Source organism: Pipra filicauda, unplaced genomic scaffold, assembly GCF_003945595.2.
Source record: "Pipra filicauda isolate LSUMZ 115617 unplaced genomic scaffold, ASM394559v2 scaffold290_size937220_pilon, whole genome shotgun sequence".
NCBI classification, from domain to species: Eukaryota; Metazoa; Chordata; class Aves; order Passeriformes; family Pipridae; genus Pipra; species Pipra filicauda.
Genome location: NW_024104410.1, coordinates 525,012 through 538,577, shown reverse-complemented (window position 1 = coordinate 538,577; position 13,566 = coordinate 525,012). Strand labels below are relative to the sequence as shown.

Here is a 13,566-nt window from a genome sequence, read left to right as displayed (position 1 = left end):
AAAGCTGAGCTCAGTAAGAGTGAATGTGCAATCCTTAACGTGGGACACACTGGTAAAGTTGTCCTGATATACAACAGAGGTAGGTGAATGCCCTTTGCACTACTGGAGGATGTACAAAGGACTTGCCCAATGACAGAGTGTGCCTGACACAGCTCCTGAGTCACAGTCCTGAACTGCAGCGTGCTGAGGCCCTCCAGAAATACATGATCTCACAGAAAAGGAGGGAAGCTGTTAACACATTCATGTCTTTATTCAAAGCCACAGCAGTCAGGGGGAAATTTCTTGAGTAACTTCAATTCTTTTAAGTGCTACTACCCAGAGGAAAAACTAGATTGCTTTGGCACCTAGGATGAAATTTGTGTATCCTGTGTGTTCACTTTATTCAGCAGCTTCCAGCACAAGACAAACATATTCTAGCACAAAGCATGTGCACAAACTTCATGAAAAGGAAGCATCATCAAAAATGCAAAATAAAAACTGGGAAATGCATCAGATACATCCTCGGCATTACAGAATTGAAAAAGCAGCTAGTGACAGGCTGAAAGAGATAAGTATATAGCCTGAGCATCTGAAGTAGATTGGGGCTGGCTACAGTAGTTAGTTAAAACATCTGGGAAAGCAGCTATATCTTTCTCTTGCAGTACACTCACCACTGCAAGGACTTTACCATCACAGTCACTACCATCTGCTGGATTACAGAATTATGAAACAGTTTGGGTTGGAAAGGAGTTCAAACATCATCTAGTTCCAACCACCAGGCTCTTCTCCAAAGTCCCTTTCCTCTTGTATCCCACTTAGGGTACTGGAAGGGGCTCTAAGGTCTCCCCAGAGCCTTCTCTGCTCCAGGCTGAACACCCCCAGCTCTCTCAGTCCGCCTCCATACCAGAGGGGCTCCAGCCCTTGGAGCATCTTTGTGGCCTCCTCTGGACTCACTGCAGCAGGTCCATGTCCTTCTTAGGAGTCTCAGAGGAGAAACCAAAAGCTGACCTGCAAGGTACTCTGAGGCACTTTGCTTAGGCAGCAAAAAAGATAAAAGAAAGCAAGAAATCAGCCTTGTTCCAAGCAGTGAATGGAGATGTCTTATGAGCTGCCAGCTGAAATTAGTCTGAAAACACTAACACTGCAATGTACTTTCTTCTAAAGTCACAAGGGTGTCCTTATTGACAGCACTTGCAATGTTTTACTGATTTATCAGAATCTTTGTGTTTTATAGCCAACTGTGAGGGAAAAGGTTTACAGCAGTGGACAAGGCACTCAGCCTTCCACTTTTATATACCCCCAGTGAGCAGCTGGACCGAGCAATCCAGACTGTCAGGCTCTTCAGGGTTCTGTTGTTGCAGGGATACCTGTTGTTCATAACGTCTGCTCACGCTGCTGTTTCAGACCCACAACTCTTGCTGCCAGGAGGAACACGGCCCCAGTGAGCACTTCTGCGACAAAGGAGATCCAGACCAGGGCCAGGGACCAGCCAAACCTGATATCGATTTCCACCAGGAGGTCCTTGCTCCTCAGGAGGCAGACAGCTTCTTCAAAGGCAGCAGCTGAATATGCAATATAGACACTGATCCCAGTAAGTGTGACCAGAGCTGAGAGAGAGAGAGACATACTCAGCTGGTTAAATCAAAACCAATCAATTGGATAGGGCTTAGGGCTTCTTTCCCACTCCTTCCTATCCCACCCAGGCCAGACTCCCAGTTTATCTTTGATGTCTATTTGAGGCTGGTTTTCTGTTCATTGAATATAATGTGTCCCCACTGTTAAATACTGAATCAAAATGTCTAACATCAAGCCTGCCACAATAGAAATCCAGTCATATATTTCACAGATATCTAATGCACACACATCTCTGTTTTCAGTACTGTATTATAGTACATCCTGATTCCTCACTGCTGAGCACCATGTGCAGATGTCCACCTCTATGCCAGAAAGCCCACAGAGACACAGATTCTTGCATGTCAGGTCACTAACCTGAATTTAGGCTGCTTTCTAATTTTGAGTATTGTAAATTTTGAGTGTTTAACGTAAATGTGTTGGTCTTTGCTGCCACCTCCCACCAAGCGTTGTGGAGTCATGACTACTCATCACTTCCAAATAACTGAGTCAAAGACATCCTTGGAGCAGACTTACCCAGTAAGACTTTTCAGGAACCCAATGCAAAAGCCTTTAAAAAATTGTCACTTTTCTTAATGGGTGTAAGGTCTGTGTAAGGTTATCAAACCCTATGCTTTACTAGTTCCAAAGTCAATTACCCCATTACCCTGTCTGTAAAGAATTTGTGCCCTGTGCTTAGAAGGTATTAAATCATTTGTGTTAATGGGTACAGCAAACACTCTGTGTTCAAAGTGTGACTCACTGCACAAGGATGTTTGGCTGTGTGTGATTATTTGCCTTTCCTGACTCTAAGTTTCTCTGTTCCAGAATCCCATCAGGATGAACACCAGCATTATTCTGAAATGAAACTCCTGCTTAGCTCTTATTCTCTGGAAAAACAAAGTGATGTTTCTGAGATATAATCCCTTACTATTTAAATTGGTTAGGTTGGGGGTTTGATATCGTACCTCCAAAAAGAAAAAGCAGTCCTGTCATCAGAAGCAGTAGGTAGGCCCTGGCAAGGATACTGATGAACCCAGTCATTCCTCCAAAAATCATCAGTATCAGGCTGAGGGGCATCAGGATGACAAATGTTCCATGCATGTCTGAAGAAAAATAAAGAACGTTAATATTTCAATATTTGATTATGGTGTCAATGGATGCACTAATAATTATTAAGTGCAGAGCCCCTGAGCAGAATCAAAGCTTTATTCTGTGCTGAATCAACAAGAAATTGGAAAACCTCTTGGGTTTTCAGTTTAAGTTGGCAGGACAAATATATGATATGGAGGAAAAGGTCACATACAGAGCAAGCCCTCACAGGATCACAGCCTGTGTTTCAAACAGAGACCAGAAATATAAAGGATATGTCTGCATAGATATATTTAAGCAGTTAAACTGACTGAGCTATTAAGCCAAGCTGGATAACAGGTAGGCACTGACAACCTAAATCAGAAGTAGCCCTGGTTATCACACAGATCACAGTGAGTGGCACTGTTGTCTGGGTGGTGAGATCCAGCCATGCTTTTGATTAAATTCTTTCTCTTCTGTCACATGTCCTCTGCTGAACAGATCTAGCAAATTGGTGACCTTTTCCTTTGTTGCAGCTGACCATCAACTAGAGGTAAATTTTCCCATCCAGCTCTGATTCTGTCTGTCATTGCTTTCTACAGCAGCTTCACTAAGTACATTAACCTATCCTGCTCGCTTCCTCCCATGCTAAATGTTTTACATTAGTCTTTCTTGATCCCTATAACATTTTAATAGCTGTGTAAACAGAGGGTTGCTATGTATTTTTTCATATCACACTGTTTTTTTCATCATGAACCATCTTTGTGTCATTGTTCCTTCTCATGTAATCTATCCACAACCTTCAACCCAACCTCTTCTAGAATAATAACCAAGAAAAAGTAATTCCAGTGTCAATTTATTTAATACCAAAGTGCTGAGACAAAAAAATCCCTTAAAATCCATATTCTGAAGAGGTCTAGGCTTCAGTGACTCATTTAATTTCACAGAGGAATCACAATACACCATTAGCTGGTTCCCAAGGAAAAGGAATCAGTTAAGAGATCACAGGTTTTGTGTGACCAAATGATCATTTTTTTTTAAGTGACTGTAACTGCCCACTGAATTGGAAGCACTCCCTCTGTCACTGGCTAAGGATCCAGCTTATCCCCTTCAGCACCATTATAAAGATAAGACACAATTATGTATCTCTGTTCAGTTCTAGAAGCTTGGAAGGTTAGGAAGGGTCTGCATGGGATCAAGGCAGACACTGTTTTCTTGTGGAGAATGTGGTTTCAAGATATAATTATTTGTTTTGTGTAGCACAGAACATGATCACAAGGAAAAATGTGGCAAATGACAAAGTTTTGGGAGGTGACCCTACTGTTCTTCCGTTTCTGTTTATTTATGCTGGTATTATATTTTCATATTCAATCCCACATATGCCCACATCAGGACCAGCTGATGCTCAGAAATGACAAATTCAGCATTCTGCATTGAAGAGAGCACTTTCTCTCTTTGATTCTAAAGCTGAGGACACTCCCTGTGTTTTCCTTCAGCAAAAGTAGCCACAGCTGCTGTCGCTGCCTAAGAAACACAAACCTGTAGCAATTCTCAGATGCTAACAGCCAAATCAATCTTCAGCTTACTGGGTAGAAACCAGTATGTCAAAACTGTCTGCAATTCTTAGCTGAATACCAAGACAAGAAATAGCCATGGAACTCAGTTCAGCAGTTTTATATAGGTAGAAGTGGTTGTTGGGGATGTTATGCAACATGATGTGACAGAACAGAGATTTGGAACCCAATTCAGCTCTCAGATTCCAGAGAAGCAGCAGAAACAGGCTGGTCTTCAGCCACATTTGTGCTTGCTGAGGGTTATCGGGCCTGATTTTGGTTCCCCACCACTCTGACATCCGTGTGCTCCCTTAGATTTGGTCTTGCACGTAAAAGGTGAAAAGTCCTCGATGCTCAAATATGATAAAATCAGATACAATTAACATTTTAAAATTGTGAATGTAAGAATGGTACAACTCTGTCCCCAGACCTGGCTTTGCTGGGAGGGAAAAAACAGAAATAAGCTCATCACTGGCATCACATGCCTTGTGATTTTCCAGGTGTCTCTCACTGACTGCCAACAAGCTACACCTCAGGACAGTAGCACCTACACTTGCTATTTCTTTGACTTTCCTTATCATGGTGTGATTTCAGCTACTGCAACCTGAGCCAGGACAGTGGGTGAGGTAGATCAGGCTCTGAATGGAACCTTGTGAAGGAAAGGGAAAGCAAATCCATACCAGAACATCCTGGGGAGTGTCACAGATTACATTAATGATCTGTGGCAGTTGCATGCAGCATCAGAATAACTCTGATTTTTATGCCCTCTTGAGTGAAAATACAGGATTTAGTGATATCTCAGCTGAAACCCACAAATCCCACTGTGACAGAGCCTCACTTTTCCTATACACAGCTACATTTCCCATTAATCACCTGCAGCTTTTTTAAAATCAAATATTTAATGGATTGTATTTGGTTAAACAGCACTTTATCATCTCCAGTGTTCAAGTTCAATATCTAATACTCATTTGTCCTGTGAAATCTGCAACTGCCTGGGAAACTTATTCTAAAATGCTGCCATGGAAACCACTCAGGAATCTGAATTCATGCCATCTGGCATATGATATTATGCCATTATATTCCTTGATTAGAGGAACAGAATTAGTTTATAGAAGAACATGACTTAAAATATCTTTACTGTGTTTCTGTCCTCAATAATCATCTGTGAAAGAAGTTAAAACATTAATTTTGCAGTCATTTTAGTATTTTTTCAATTTCTGTTGAAATACACATTGATGCATTATATATTGTACATATAACTCTTCATATTGATGAAATTAATCTACTATTGAAAAAAAACCACCAGCCTAAACATTTTGCACAAGAAGAGGTATGTGCACTTTCTTGTAAAACAGAATTCAGTTTGCCCCGTCTATTGCTCAATGCCAGAGTTCCCTGTCACAAAAGGTCCAATAGTTTAGTCTTGGAAATACTGAAACAAACTCATAAGCATTTAAAAAACACTCCTGGTTTTTGCAGAAGAGAAAAGAACTGAATTGCCTGATCTGAGCTAATGAAGTTTTACATTAGCTAGCCAAAGCTGTTTTAGTAGAGATGGGACCAAATATCTGTAAGAATGACATCTGCAGTGTGTGTCCAGATCTCAGGATTTGGCAGGCACTTCTAAATTACCACCCAACACAGTTGTTGTTGAGTTGTTTGTAAAGAGAAATCTGTGGAACGAACTAGAAAAATTGAGCGGTGTCAGAAGTAACCAACTGCAAGCCGAGCAGTTTTGTTAATCATCTCCTGTTAACGTGCTGGAGCTTAATTGCTTCAAAGCAACTTCGGATTTGTTTGCACAGCTTATAATAGCAAATAGTCTCTAGAAAACTGTAATAGTCACCTCATCAGAAATACTCCAAATGGCAGCGGCTCAGAAGAGCTTAATTAAGGCCCTGTTTATCTTACCCAGCAGCTACTAAATAGGCAGTTAGAAAGACAAAAGGCTCGAGCTGAAACCGAACGCTTGGCAGCTGCTAAAAACAGTGGGGCTGCTCTGGAAAGACTTGGCAAAGCCAGGAAGGATCAGTGTATGGAGAAAGACCTACCTGCTTGTAGGGAAGAAAGGAAGGAAACAACTTGGAAAAACAATGAGCAACTGAAAAGAACTGCTGTCAGTGAGACTTCTGGGCTCGGACCTCAGGGACACAAAGGCCTGGTTTCCCTCCAGATCACCAGAGAAAAGATGCTGGTGGAGGACTGCTCACAGGGTTAGGGAACTCCAGGACAATTAGCCAAGCTCTGGCCTGTGTGTTACATGTTTTGGCTTGGTGCTCTTTTCAGAAAGTCTCTGAGCTCAACTGGAAGACAAATTGCAGACAGTAGAAATAAAATGATGCTGGACAGGGAACAGGGGACAGTGACAAGCAGGAAGGGGTAGAATGATGGATGTGAGTGGTGCACTGTGGCTCACACGCTATTGCCACGGTACCAATGACTTTGAAAATGAGAACATTCATCACAGGTTGTCACTCATTTGGTCTCAGCTGCAGTGATGCTGGAGTTATCTCAGATTTCTGTATATATTTACTGTAATATCTACTCTAAGCACCCAGTAGATGTTCACTGGGACCTCTCTGAAGGAACAATACACTGTTGCTCAGAAACAAAGCAGATCCCTTTATGTACACACCTACCACATCAATTAAATTAGAATTTCTGTGTACATCATTTGGGTCTTATTTCACTTGGCCTCTGAACCAGCTCTTGCTAGATATTCCAGCCCTATTTTCCTTCTGATAACTTCAAACCACAAGAAAAATTGTGAAGAACTGTAAATCCCCAAGGAAAAATGTAATGGCAGCCAAATAATAGGGGATTCTTTATAACATTACAAACTAAAAATAAAATAAGCTCAGTAAAAATGAAGCAGGACCACGAAGAGCAGGGCAAAGTGTGAAAGCAGCTGGTTAGTGACTGTTACAGGGTCCACATGTTGTAAGGAAATCCAGACAAGTTTATCTGTACTATTAAACTAATTTTGTTGAGGAAGAAACCAAGGCAGCTGTTACATTAAAACAACTGAGGCATCAGTAACTGCCTCTGCTGCAAAGATTGTTTCCCTGCAGGAAGGACTAACTTGTCTGCAGCCTCATGTTCCAATCACACTGAAGTTTAAAAAAGAAAAAATAAAAATACTCTTAGGAGAATACTTTAAGCAGTTGCACTGGGCAGCTGCACACTCCAGTCTTGATTTTACATCAGGAAAAAGATTTTCTTCCAGCCACATGTAAGTGGAAACCACATCCATTAACTGCTCATCTCTAGATGGCTCAAGAATACAGGAGAGCACTAAAAATGGACCTGTAAAAGGAAATCAATCACTGCCCATGATGTTCATGTCAATAACAAAAAAATCAGGATTGTGAGAGGCTTGTAGGTACCTGTAGGTACCTAATGCAGATGGTTTCTGTGTCATGCAGACAGTAAGAAAGAACAGCAGTTCCTCTCACATTATTTTTCATAACACCAGCCCCAGCTCTGTAGTGCAGGTGGGACCCCACACCAGCTCAGGTGCAAAGCTAAGACTCAAGAGAAATTGTCTGGTTTTGATTAAAAATATTTAAAACACTGTTCATTTTGCAGGGATTACACTGGTGCTGCCTTTACCTAAATCTATACTGGTATTCACTAATTATTAACAATACAGACTGTGGTAAATGGAAAATATTTATATTACAAAAGTACCTAAGAGCAACCTTTGCCCCTTGGAAATACTGAAACTGGGGTTTTTTTTTGTTTGGGTTTTTTTGGTAGGGGTATTTTTTTTGTAGTTTTGGCTCTGTTTGTTTTGGTTTGGTTTTTCTTTCAAGAACTTCTTTTACAACGCTGAAACTCTTGGGGAAAATCTTTCAGGTGATTAAATACTGCCATTTCTGCTACACACCAGCTTCCCTCTCTCTATATGTGATCCTCAACACTTCGATGTGATTGGGGATGCTATGTTTCTTCTACTGGAAAATGGCAAAGCTGCTCAGAGCTCCTGATGCAGCTTCCTTTGAAGTGAGAGTGACACCCTTATTATATCATTTAGTGAGAGATGGATTCAGCTCACCATGAAAAAAAGTTGCTCTTCCTGCTTGTCTTCCATAGCTTGCACAGGAGAACACACAGCAAGGGGGGTCTGATGACAGATTTCAGTTCTAAGGGTGATTTTCAGAGGACTATCTTTAATTCTACTGGTCACCAAGAGACCCTAATAACTGTCTAAATTGTGAAAAGTGACAGTTTTAATCCTGTATAGGACAGAGGAAAGTGTACATCTCCAGTAAAAAAGCATTTTTAAAATGCAGAAATTTCAGGGAAACTAGTGGCAGGAAGTCTATAGTGGTATTTTTGTTTAGTCAGTGGATGATGTTTTAACCAAATATATAGCCATGTCATAATGTAATCTGTAGTAGGAAAATATTTTATACATTGTGGGCTTGAGGGAGAGAGATGGTATACACTGTATGTTCAGCTGGAGGGAGTGGTAAGAAAAGAAGTGGAAGGCTAATGCAGAGGAGGAGGCATGTTTGTGTCTAATCCATGAGAGGAATCAGCCAAGAGTACTCCTGTGATGTGCAAGCACGTCATACTGCCAGGCTTAACAGCACCTGTGTTGATTGTCTGAGTAATATTGCTGCTGGCCCAGGATCTTAACTTGTACACCAAATCATTTTAATTTACCAGGAGCTCTATTTGAAGTACACAGTAAACCTAAAAGGAATATGCTGTGGATGAATAGGAGAGAGATTGGAAGTGTGGAGGAAGGGAATGTGGAGGTTTTTTGTTCTCTAATGAAGGGTTTGTCTTCTGGCAGCGACCAGGACTTTTGTTTCCACTTCGACCCAGCTCTTTGCACTCACATACAGACTTTCTCCCATCTTTTTGGCACTTGTGTCTAGTTAAGACACACCAAGAAGTGCATTCAAACTCTGAAGAATGAGGGATGTGACCGATATGTTAAGTACCTACATCAGGAGACAGTCCATTAAGGAATAATCAGTGAGAAATATGTGTGTACAGCTAGATGGAATGAGATTAATCCCATGTGAATGTTCCTCACAGACATTTGCACAGGCACACATGAGAAAAATATGGTTTTTTTGAAGTAACCAATTAAAGCTGTGCAATTAGCTTGTTTGCCCCATACAGCAACAGATGAAGAAACTACTGTAAATACACTGCAATCCATGCCCTCAGAATTTTCCTCTAAAATTCTAGTTAAAAAGTGTCGTAGATGAAAATGGTTTGCCTAAATATGATTCAGTGACCACAGTCAGAAAATATTTAAGAAAGAGCAGAAGGTACTATCTCAGTACTTAATGAACTTAGATGTCACTCAGAAATATCTGTATTTCCTTGAAGGAAGAAGGACTGGCATGGCAGTTCCTGTGTTCAGCTGCTGTTGCTGCAGACCTGTAGCCTCACCTCACTGAAACTGCACTGAAGCTGAACATCCAAAAAAATCAAAAAGTTCACTCTGTTGGACATTCTAATCAAGCCTAGCAGGTTATTTCAATAAAAGTATCTTTGATTTCTTATCTCATCATTTTTAGGCAGACTATGCCTGTTTATCGTAAAATCTCCAAGTGTCTTTGCAGACCTGAAGTCTTTGTCCAGGAACCTAAAAATAGTACTTGATATGAAAGTGAGAGAAAAAAAATTCTGTTAAGCTCTGGAGAGCCTGTAAACATAGTTATTAATCCAATTTTTACTCACATCCACTATTTTCTTACACTTCATGACTACCTTTGTTTCCAAGCCAACATCATTTTTATAACCAAAAGAACTCTGTATCATCTCTGATTTTGCTTTGTTATTTCATTGAAGAGATGCAACCTAAAATCTCCTCACCTGGGGGAAATAACAGATGTGCCTTTTGCAAATATGCACACAACTTTTGAAATGCTAACAACTTTATCCTGAAATTTTGGACCATCCCCAACGTAACAGTTGAGCTGCCCACACCTAAAACGTGATCAGTCTGGTTGGGTTCAATTAACAGTGACCCCTCAAAGGTTTAAGTGATCAAGCAGACAATCATTTTCACTGATCCTCAGAGTTTTCAGCAACATCAAGCAGGCAAGGCCCTCTGTCTTGAGCAAGGAAAATTTAAGAAATGGCACTTTTGTATTTGAAAGCTCAGAGAGACAACCTGGGCTGTTAGTCTTGAGCCTGTCGATATGTTATATGGCTCTTTCAGAAGCCCACTGGGATCTTATTCCTACTTCAGCTTCCCAGTTACAGCTGGGACACAGCCCCACCACCACCAGCACCTCCCAGGTCTCCTTTCCACATGTGCTGCACTCTTAGCTCATCATGGGGATGCTGCTCCAAGAGACTGAAGACGCTCTAAGCCTCTCTGGAGGATTGTTCAGGAAATGGCTGGTTTTGAGGGAAAGAGTCCCATTTTAAGACACAGGACTAATGCACATATTCTGCATACAAGGTGGAAAGAGCCAGAGTCAGAGAGGAGAGGTAAGTAAATTAAAAGGTTATAAAAATCAAGCCCATACACGAGCATGTGTGAGCAGAGGATTGTGCAGAATATGATGCAAAGAAGCTAAATCATCTTTTGGGAGGTGCCTGTAAGTATTTGAAAATGTTCAGTTTGGACTTTCTGAGAACATCCTGACGTTGACTAATGTATCAGGGAAAAAAAAGGAAGTAAATAGAGTTAGGAGCTTAGTGTTTTTGAACACAGTGTTCTTCAAGGACTTCGAACACTGCTTTTAGTCAGGGATTAATTTTCTTAAATTCTCACTAACTGAAGTCTTTTATCAGTGCAAGGAATCCCACTGAAAGGGTAGAAAAGTAACTGCCTAAAAGATTCATTTAAATGCATGCTTAAGTATTTTCAGTGATCAGACTCCTCTGAGGTGATTTCGACCATTTTTGCCTTTTATTTTTTAACAATCGTGTACCTTCCTGTGCCATTCCAGTCAGAAAGGTCTTGCTCCTGTGGAAGAAATTAGCTGAACTTGACATGAAATAGATGGTTATTTCAAAAGTAAAGCTACTCAAAGACCACAGGCAGTGACAGATGTTGTACAGAAGCAGAGACAAAACACTATCTCAGAGAGTTCCCCCTCTGAATCAGAAATGAGTCCTTGTAAGTGGCCAAGGAGGGAGGGAAGGGTGGATATAAATATAAAAATAATATAAATGCTACTCACACAAAAGCTGTCTGTGTGACTCGGTGATGTTTGCATTCTCGTGCCAGAAGAGGTTTATCAAAGGGTAACACTCACTCCTCACTAACAGAGAAGGGGAAAAACAAAGAGGGAAAAATTACACTATAACATCTTTTTGCTATATTTTTTTTTTTTTGCATGTAAGTATAATTCATATAATAATAACTGCTTTTAAAACAGTTATTCCTAGGTAGGGAAGGAAAGGAGGGGATTTTCAGTACCCAGCAATGGCTGCTCCCATGGGGCCTGACCACTGGAGTCAGCAGGGAAACATCTGCTCGTTGCAGTGGGCTTGGGATACAGCTCAGGGAGAATTCCTGAAACCTGCTGCTTCTCCCCACTCCACTGGGAGCAACATCCTTTCTAGACTGTGGTGAACATTACTTACTCCTTGCTTTTAATGGTGGAATCAAAACCAAAAGTAACAAATTAACTCAATGGGGAAAATTCTATACTATCCATATAGCATTTATAGATCTTTCATTAAAATCTAGAACTATGAAACACTAAGCAAAACCAAACACAGTACAACTACCTGGTGAACTTGGTGAGTCTTTAGTCACCTTTAGCTAGTATGTGATTAAGTTTACTTATTTATAGATAACCTAATTTAAATTTTAATGTTAAAAATTTTAATAAATGTTGTGCATTTCAAACTAACAATGTTTATATTGCTATGTTAATTTAAAAATACATAATAATAATAACAATAATTGTATTGTTTGTATACATAAACTATAGTGTTTATATTTAAGTTCTTTATGTTTATGTTCTTTACATTATTATTTATTATTTTAATGGCTTTAACCCAGAACTTTCACCCCTTAATTCCCCGAGCCAAATGAAAAGACATCTCCTTCCTCCTAAATGGTTAACGTTTATTAAATTAGCTCGGATTAAAAGTTAATGCATAATCAGGTTACAGCAGCAGAAAATTCGCTCTCCCCATGTCTCCCTCGGCAGGTAACACGGGAGGGTATCGACAAGGCACTGCCCACGGATGCCGGGGCCCTCCGGACATCCGGACCCCGCAGCTGGACCCTCACAGCGGGATCGCAGCAGCTGGATCCACAGCTGGATCTCCGCAGCTGGATCTCCGCAGCTGGATCCCCGCAGCTGGATCCCCACAGCTGGATCTCCGCAGCTGGATCCCCACAGCTGGATCCACAGCTGGGTGGCCGCTCCGCCCGCCCCACTCACCGCGGCAGGTCCGCCAGAGCCCCGAGTGCGAGCTGAGCGCGTCCGAGCCGTTCCGGGACGCGTCCAGCTTGGAGGCATCGATGATGTACCAGAAGTCCGTCGCGATGGCCACCACGAGGAAGACGAAGCTGGAAAGTCCCACCAGGGCCACGAAGAGGGTGAGGGCGCCCAAGTTCATCCTCATGCTGATGTCGCCGCCGCCGCCCCGCCTCGGCCGGACCCGACGGCCGCGCAGGTTGCGCGCCCCGAGCCCCGCCCCGCTCCCTGCGCGCCCCGCGGGCGGAGCGGGGACCCCGCCCGGCACAGAGGGGTCCCCCCCGACCCCGGGTACCTGTCCCGACCCGCCTGCGCATCAGTGGCGGCGCTGAGCAGGTGGGCTCTGCCTCCCCAGGAAGGGATACCTGCGAGAACACACGGGGATGGGGATCCTCATCGCTCCCTTATTCCAAACGCCGCGGTCCTGGAGGGGAGGAGGGAGCAGTGACAGCGCTGGTGTTCCTGCAGCCTTTCCGATGTACTTACAAGAGATTTCCTCTTGCTCTTTCCCTTCCAGATGCCGAGCTCAAAAGGACAGATCTAACCTAATTTGAAAGGCAGTGTGAGAGAAGGCAGCAGCATGGAAATTGCTACCTGATGCGGGGATGTCTGTTCCCTGCTTGGGGATTTTCCTGTCAGTGATTTTCCTGTCAGAAAGTCACTGATGGAGGGAAGGACACAAGTAGTACACCCTCTTCCAGAAACTATAGTTATGTAGTTTCCAAGGGCACAGGTGTGTTCATGTGTGAGCCCCTAAGCCACACTTCACCTATCCCACTGAAATGTTGGATAACAAGGTAAATTGAAGTAACAGAATCTTGATTTTAAATCTGCAGACCCTTTGCTCTGGAGTTTTACTGTGCCACTTTACTGGCATAAAGATACAATACAGGTAGGGTCAATGGGGCATCAGGTTTTCTTCCTTGTAATTCACT

General features: G+C 42.1%; 1 protein-coding gene across 2 annotated transcripts; it reads right to left on the bottom strand.

Moving 5' to 3' along the window:
* Positions 1-899: 899 nt before the first annotated feature.
* On the bottom strand, positions 900-13,058 carry TMEM114 (transmembrane protein 114). Of its 2 annotated transcripts, XM_039382941.1 has the most exons (5): positions 12,997-13,058; positions 12,596-12,723; positions 11,378-11,458; positions 2,559-2,696; positions 900-1,586 (listed from the first exon to the last, which is right to left on the bottom strand). In XM_039382941.1, the coding sequence occupies exons 1-5, from the start codon at positions 13,026-13,028 to the stop codon at positions 1,354-1,356; spliced, it is 612 nt and encodes a 203-aa protein (XP_039238875.1). In that variant the 5' UTR covers positions 13,029-13,058; the 3' UTR covers positions 900-1,353. The 2 variants fall into 2 exon arrangements, with proteins under 2 accessions (XP_039238875.1, XP_027598111.1); XM_027742310.2 differs by lacking the exon at positions 12,997-13,058 and having other exon boundaries at positions 12,596-12,779.
* Between the last annotated feature and the right edge of the window lie 508 nt (positions 13,059-13,566).

Bases quoted from the DNA above. Each gene is read 5' to 3' on its own strand.
- TMEM114 (XM_027742310.2), bottom strand. From the start codon at position 12,779: ATGAGGATGAACTTGGGCGCCCTCACCCTCTTCGTGGCCCTGGTGGGA. The intron at 11,459-12,595 runs GTGAGTGGGGCG...CTTCTCTGTTAG, and splicing joins GCTCTGGCGGACCTGCCGCG to TGAGGAGTGAGTGTTACCCT. The intron at 1,587-2,558 runs GTACGATATCAA...TCTCTCTCTCAG, and splicing joins ACTGCTTTTTCTTTTTGGAG to CTCTGGTCACACTTACTGGG.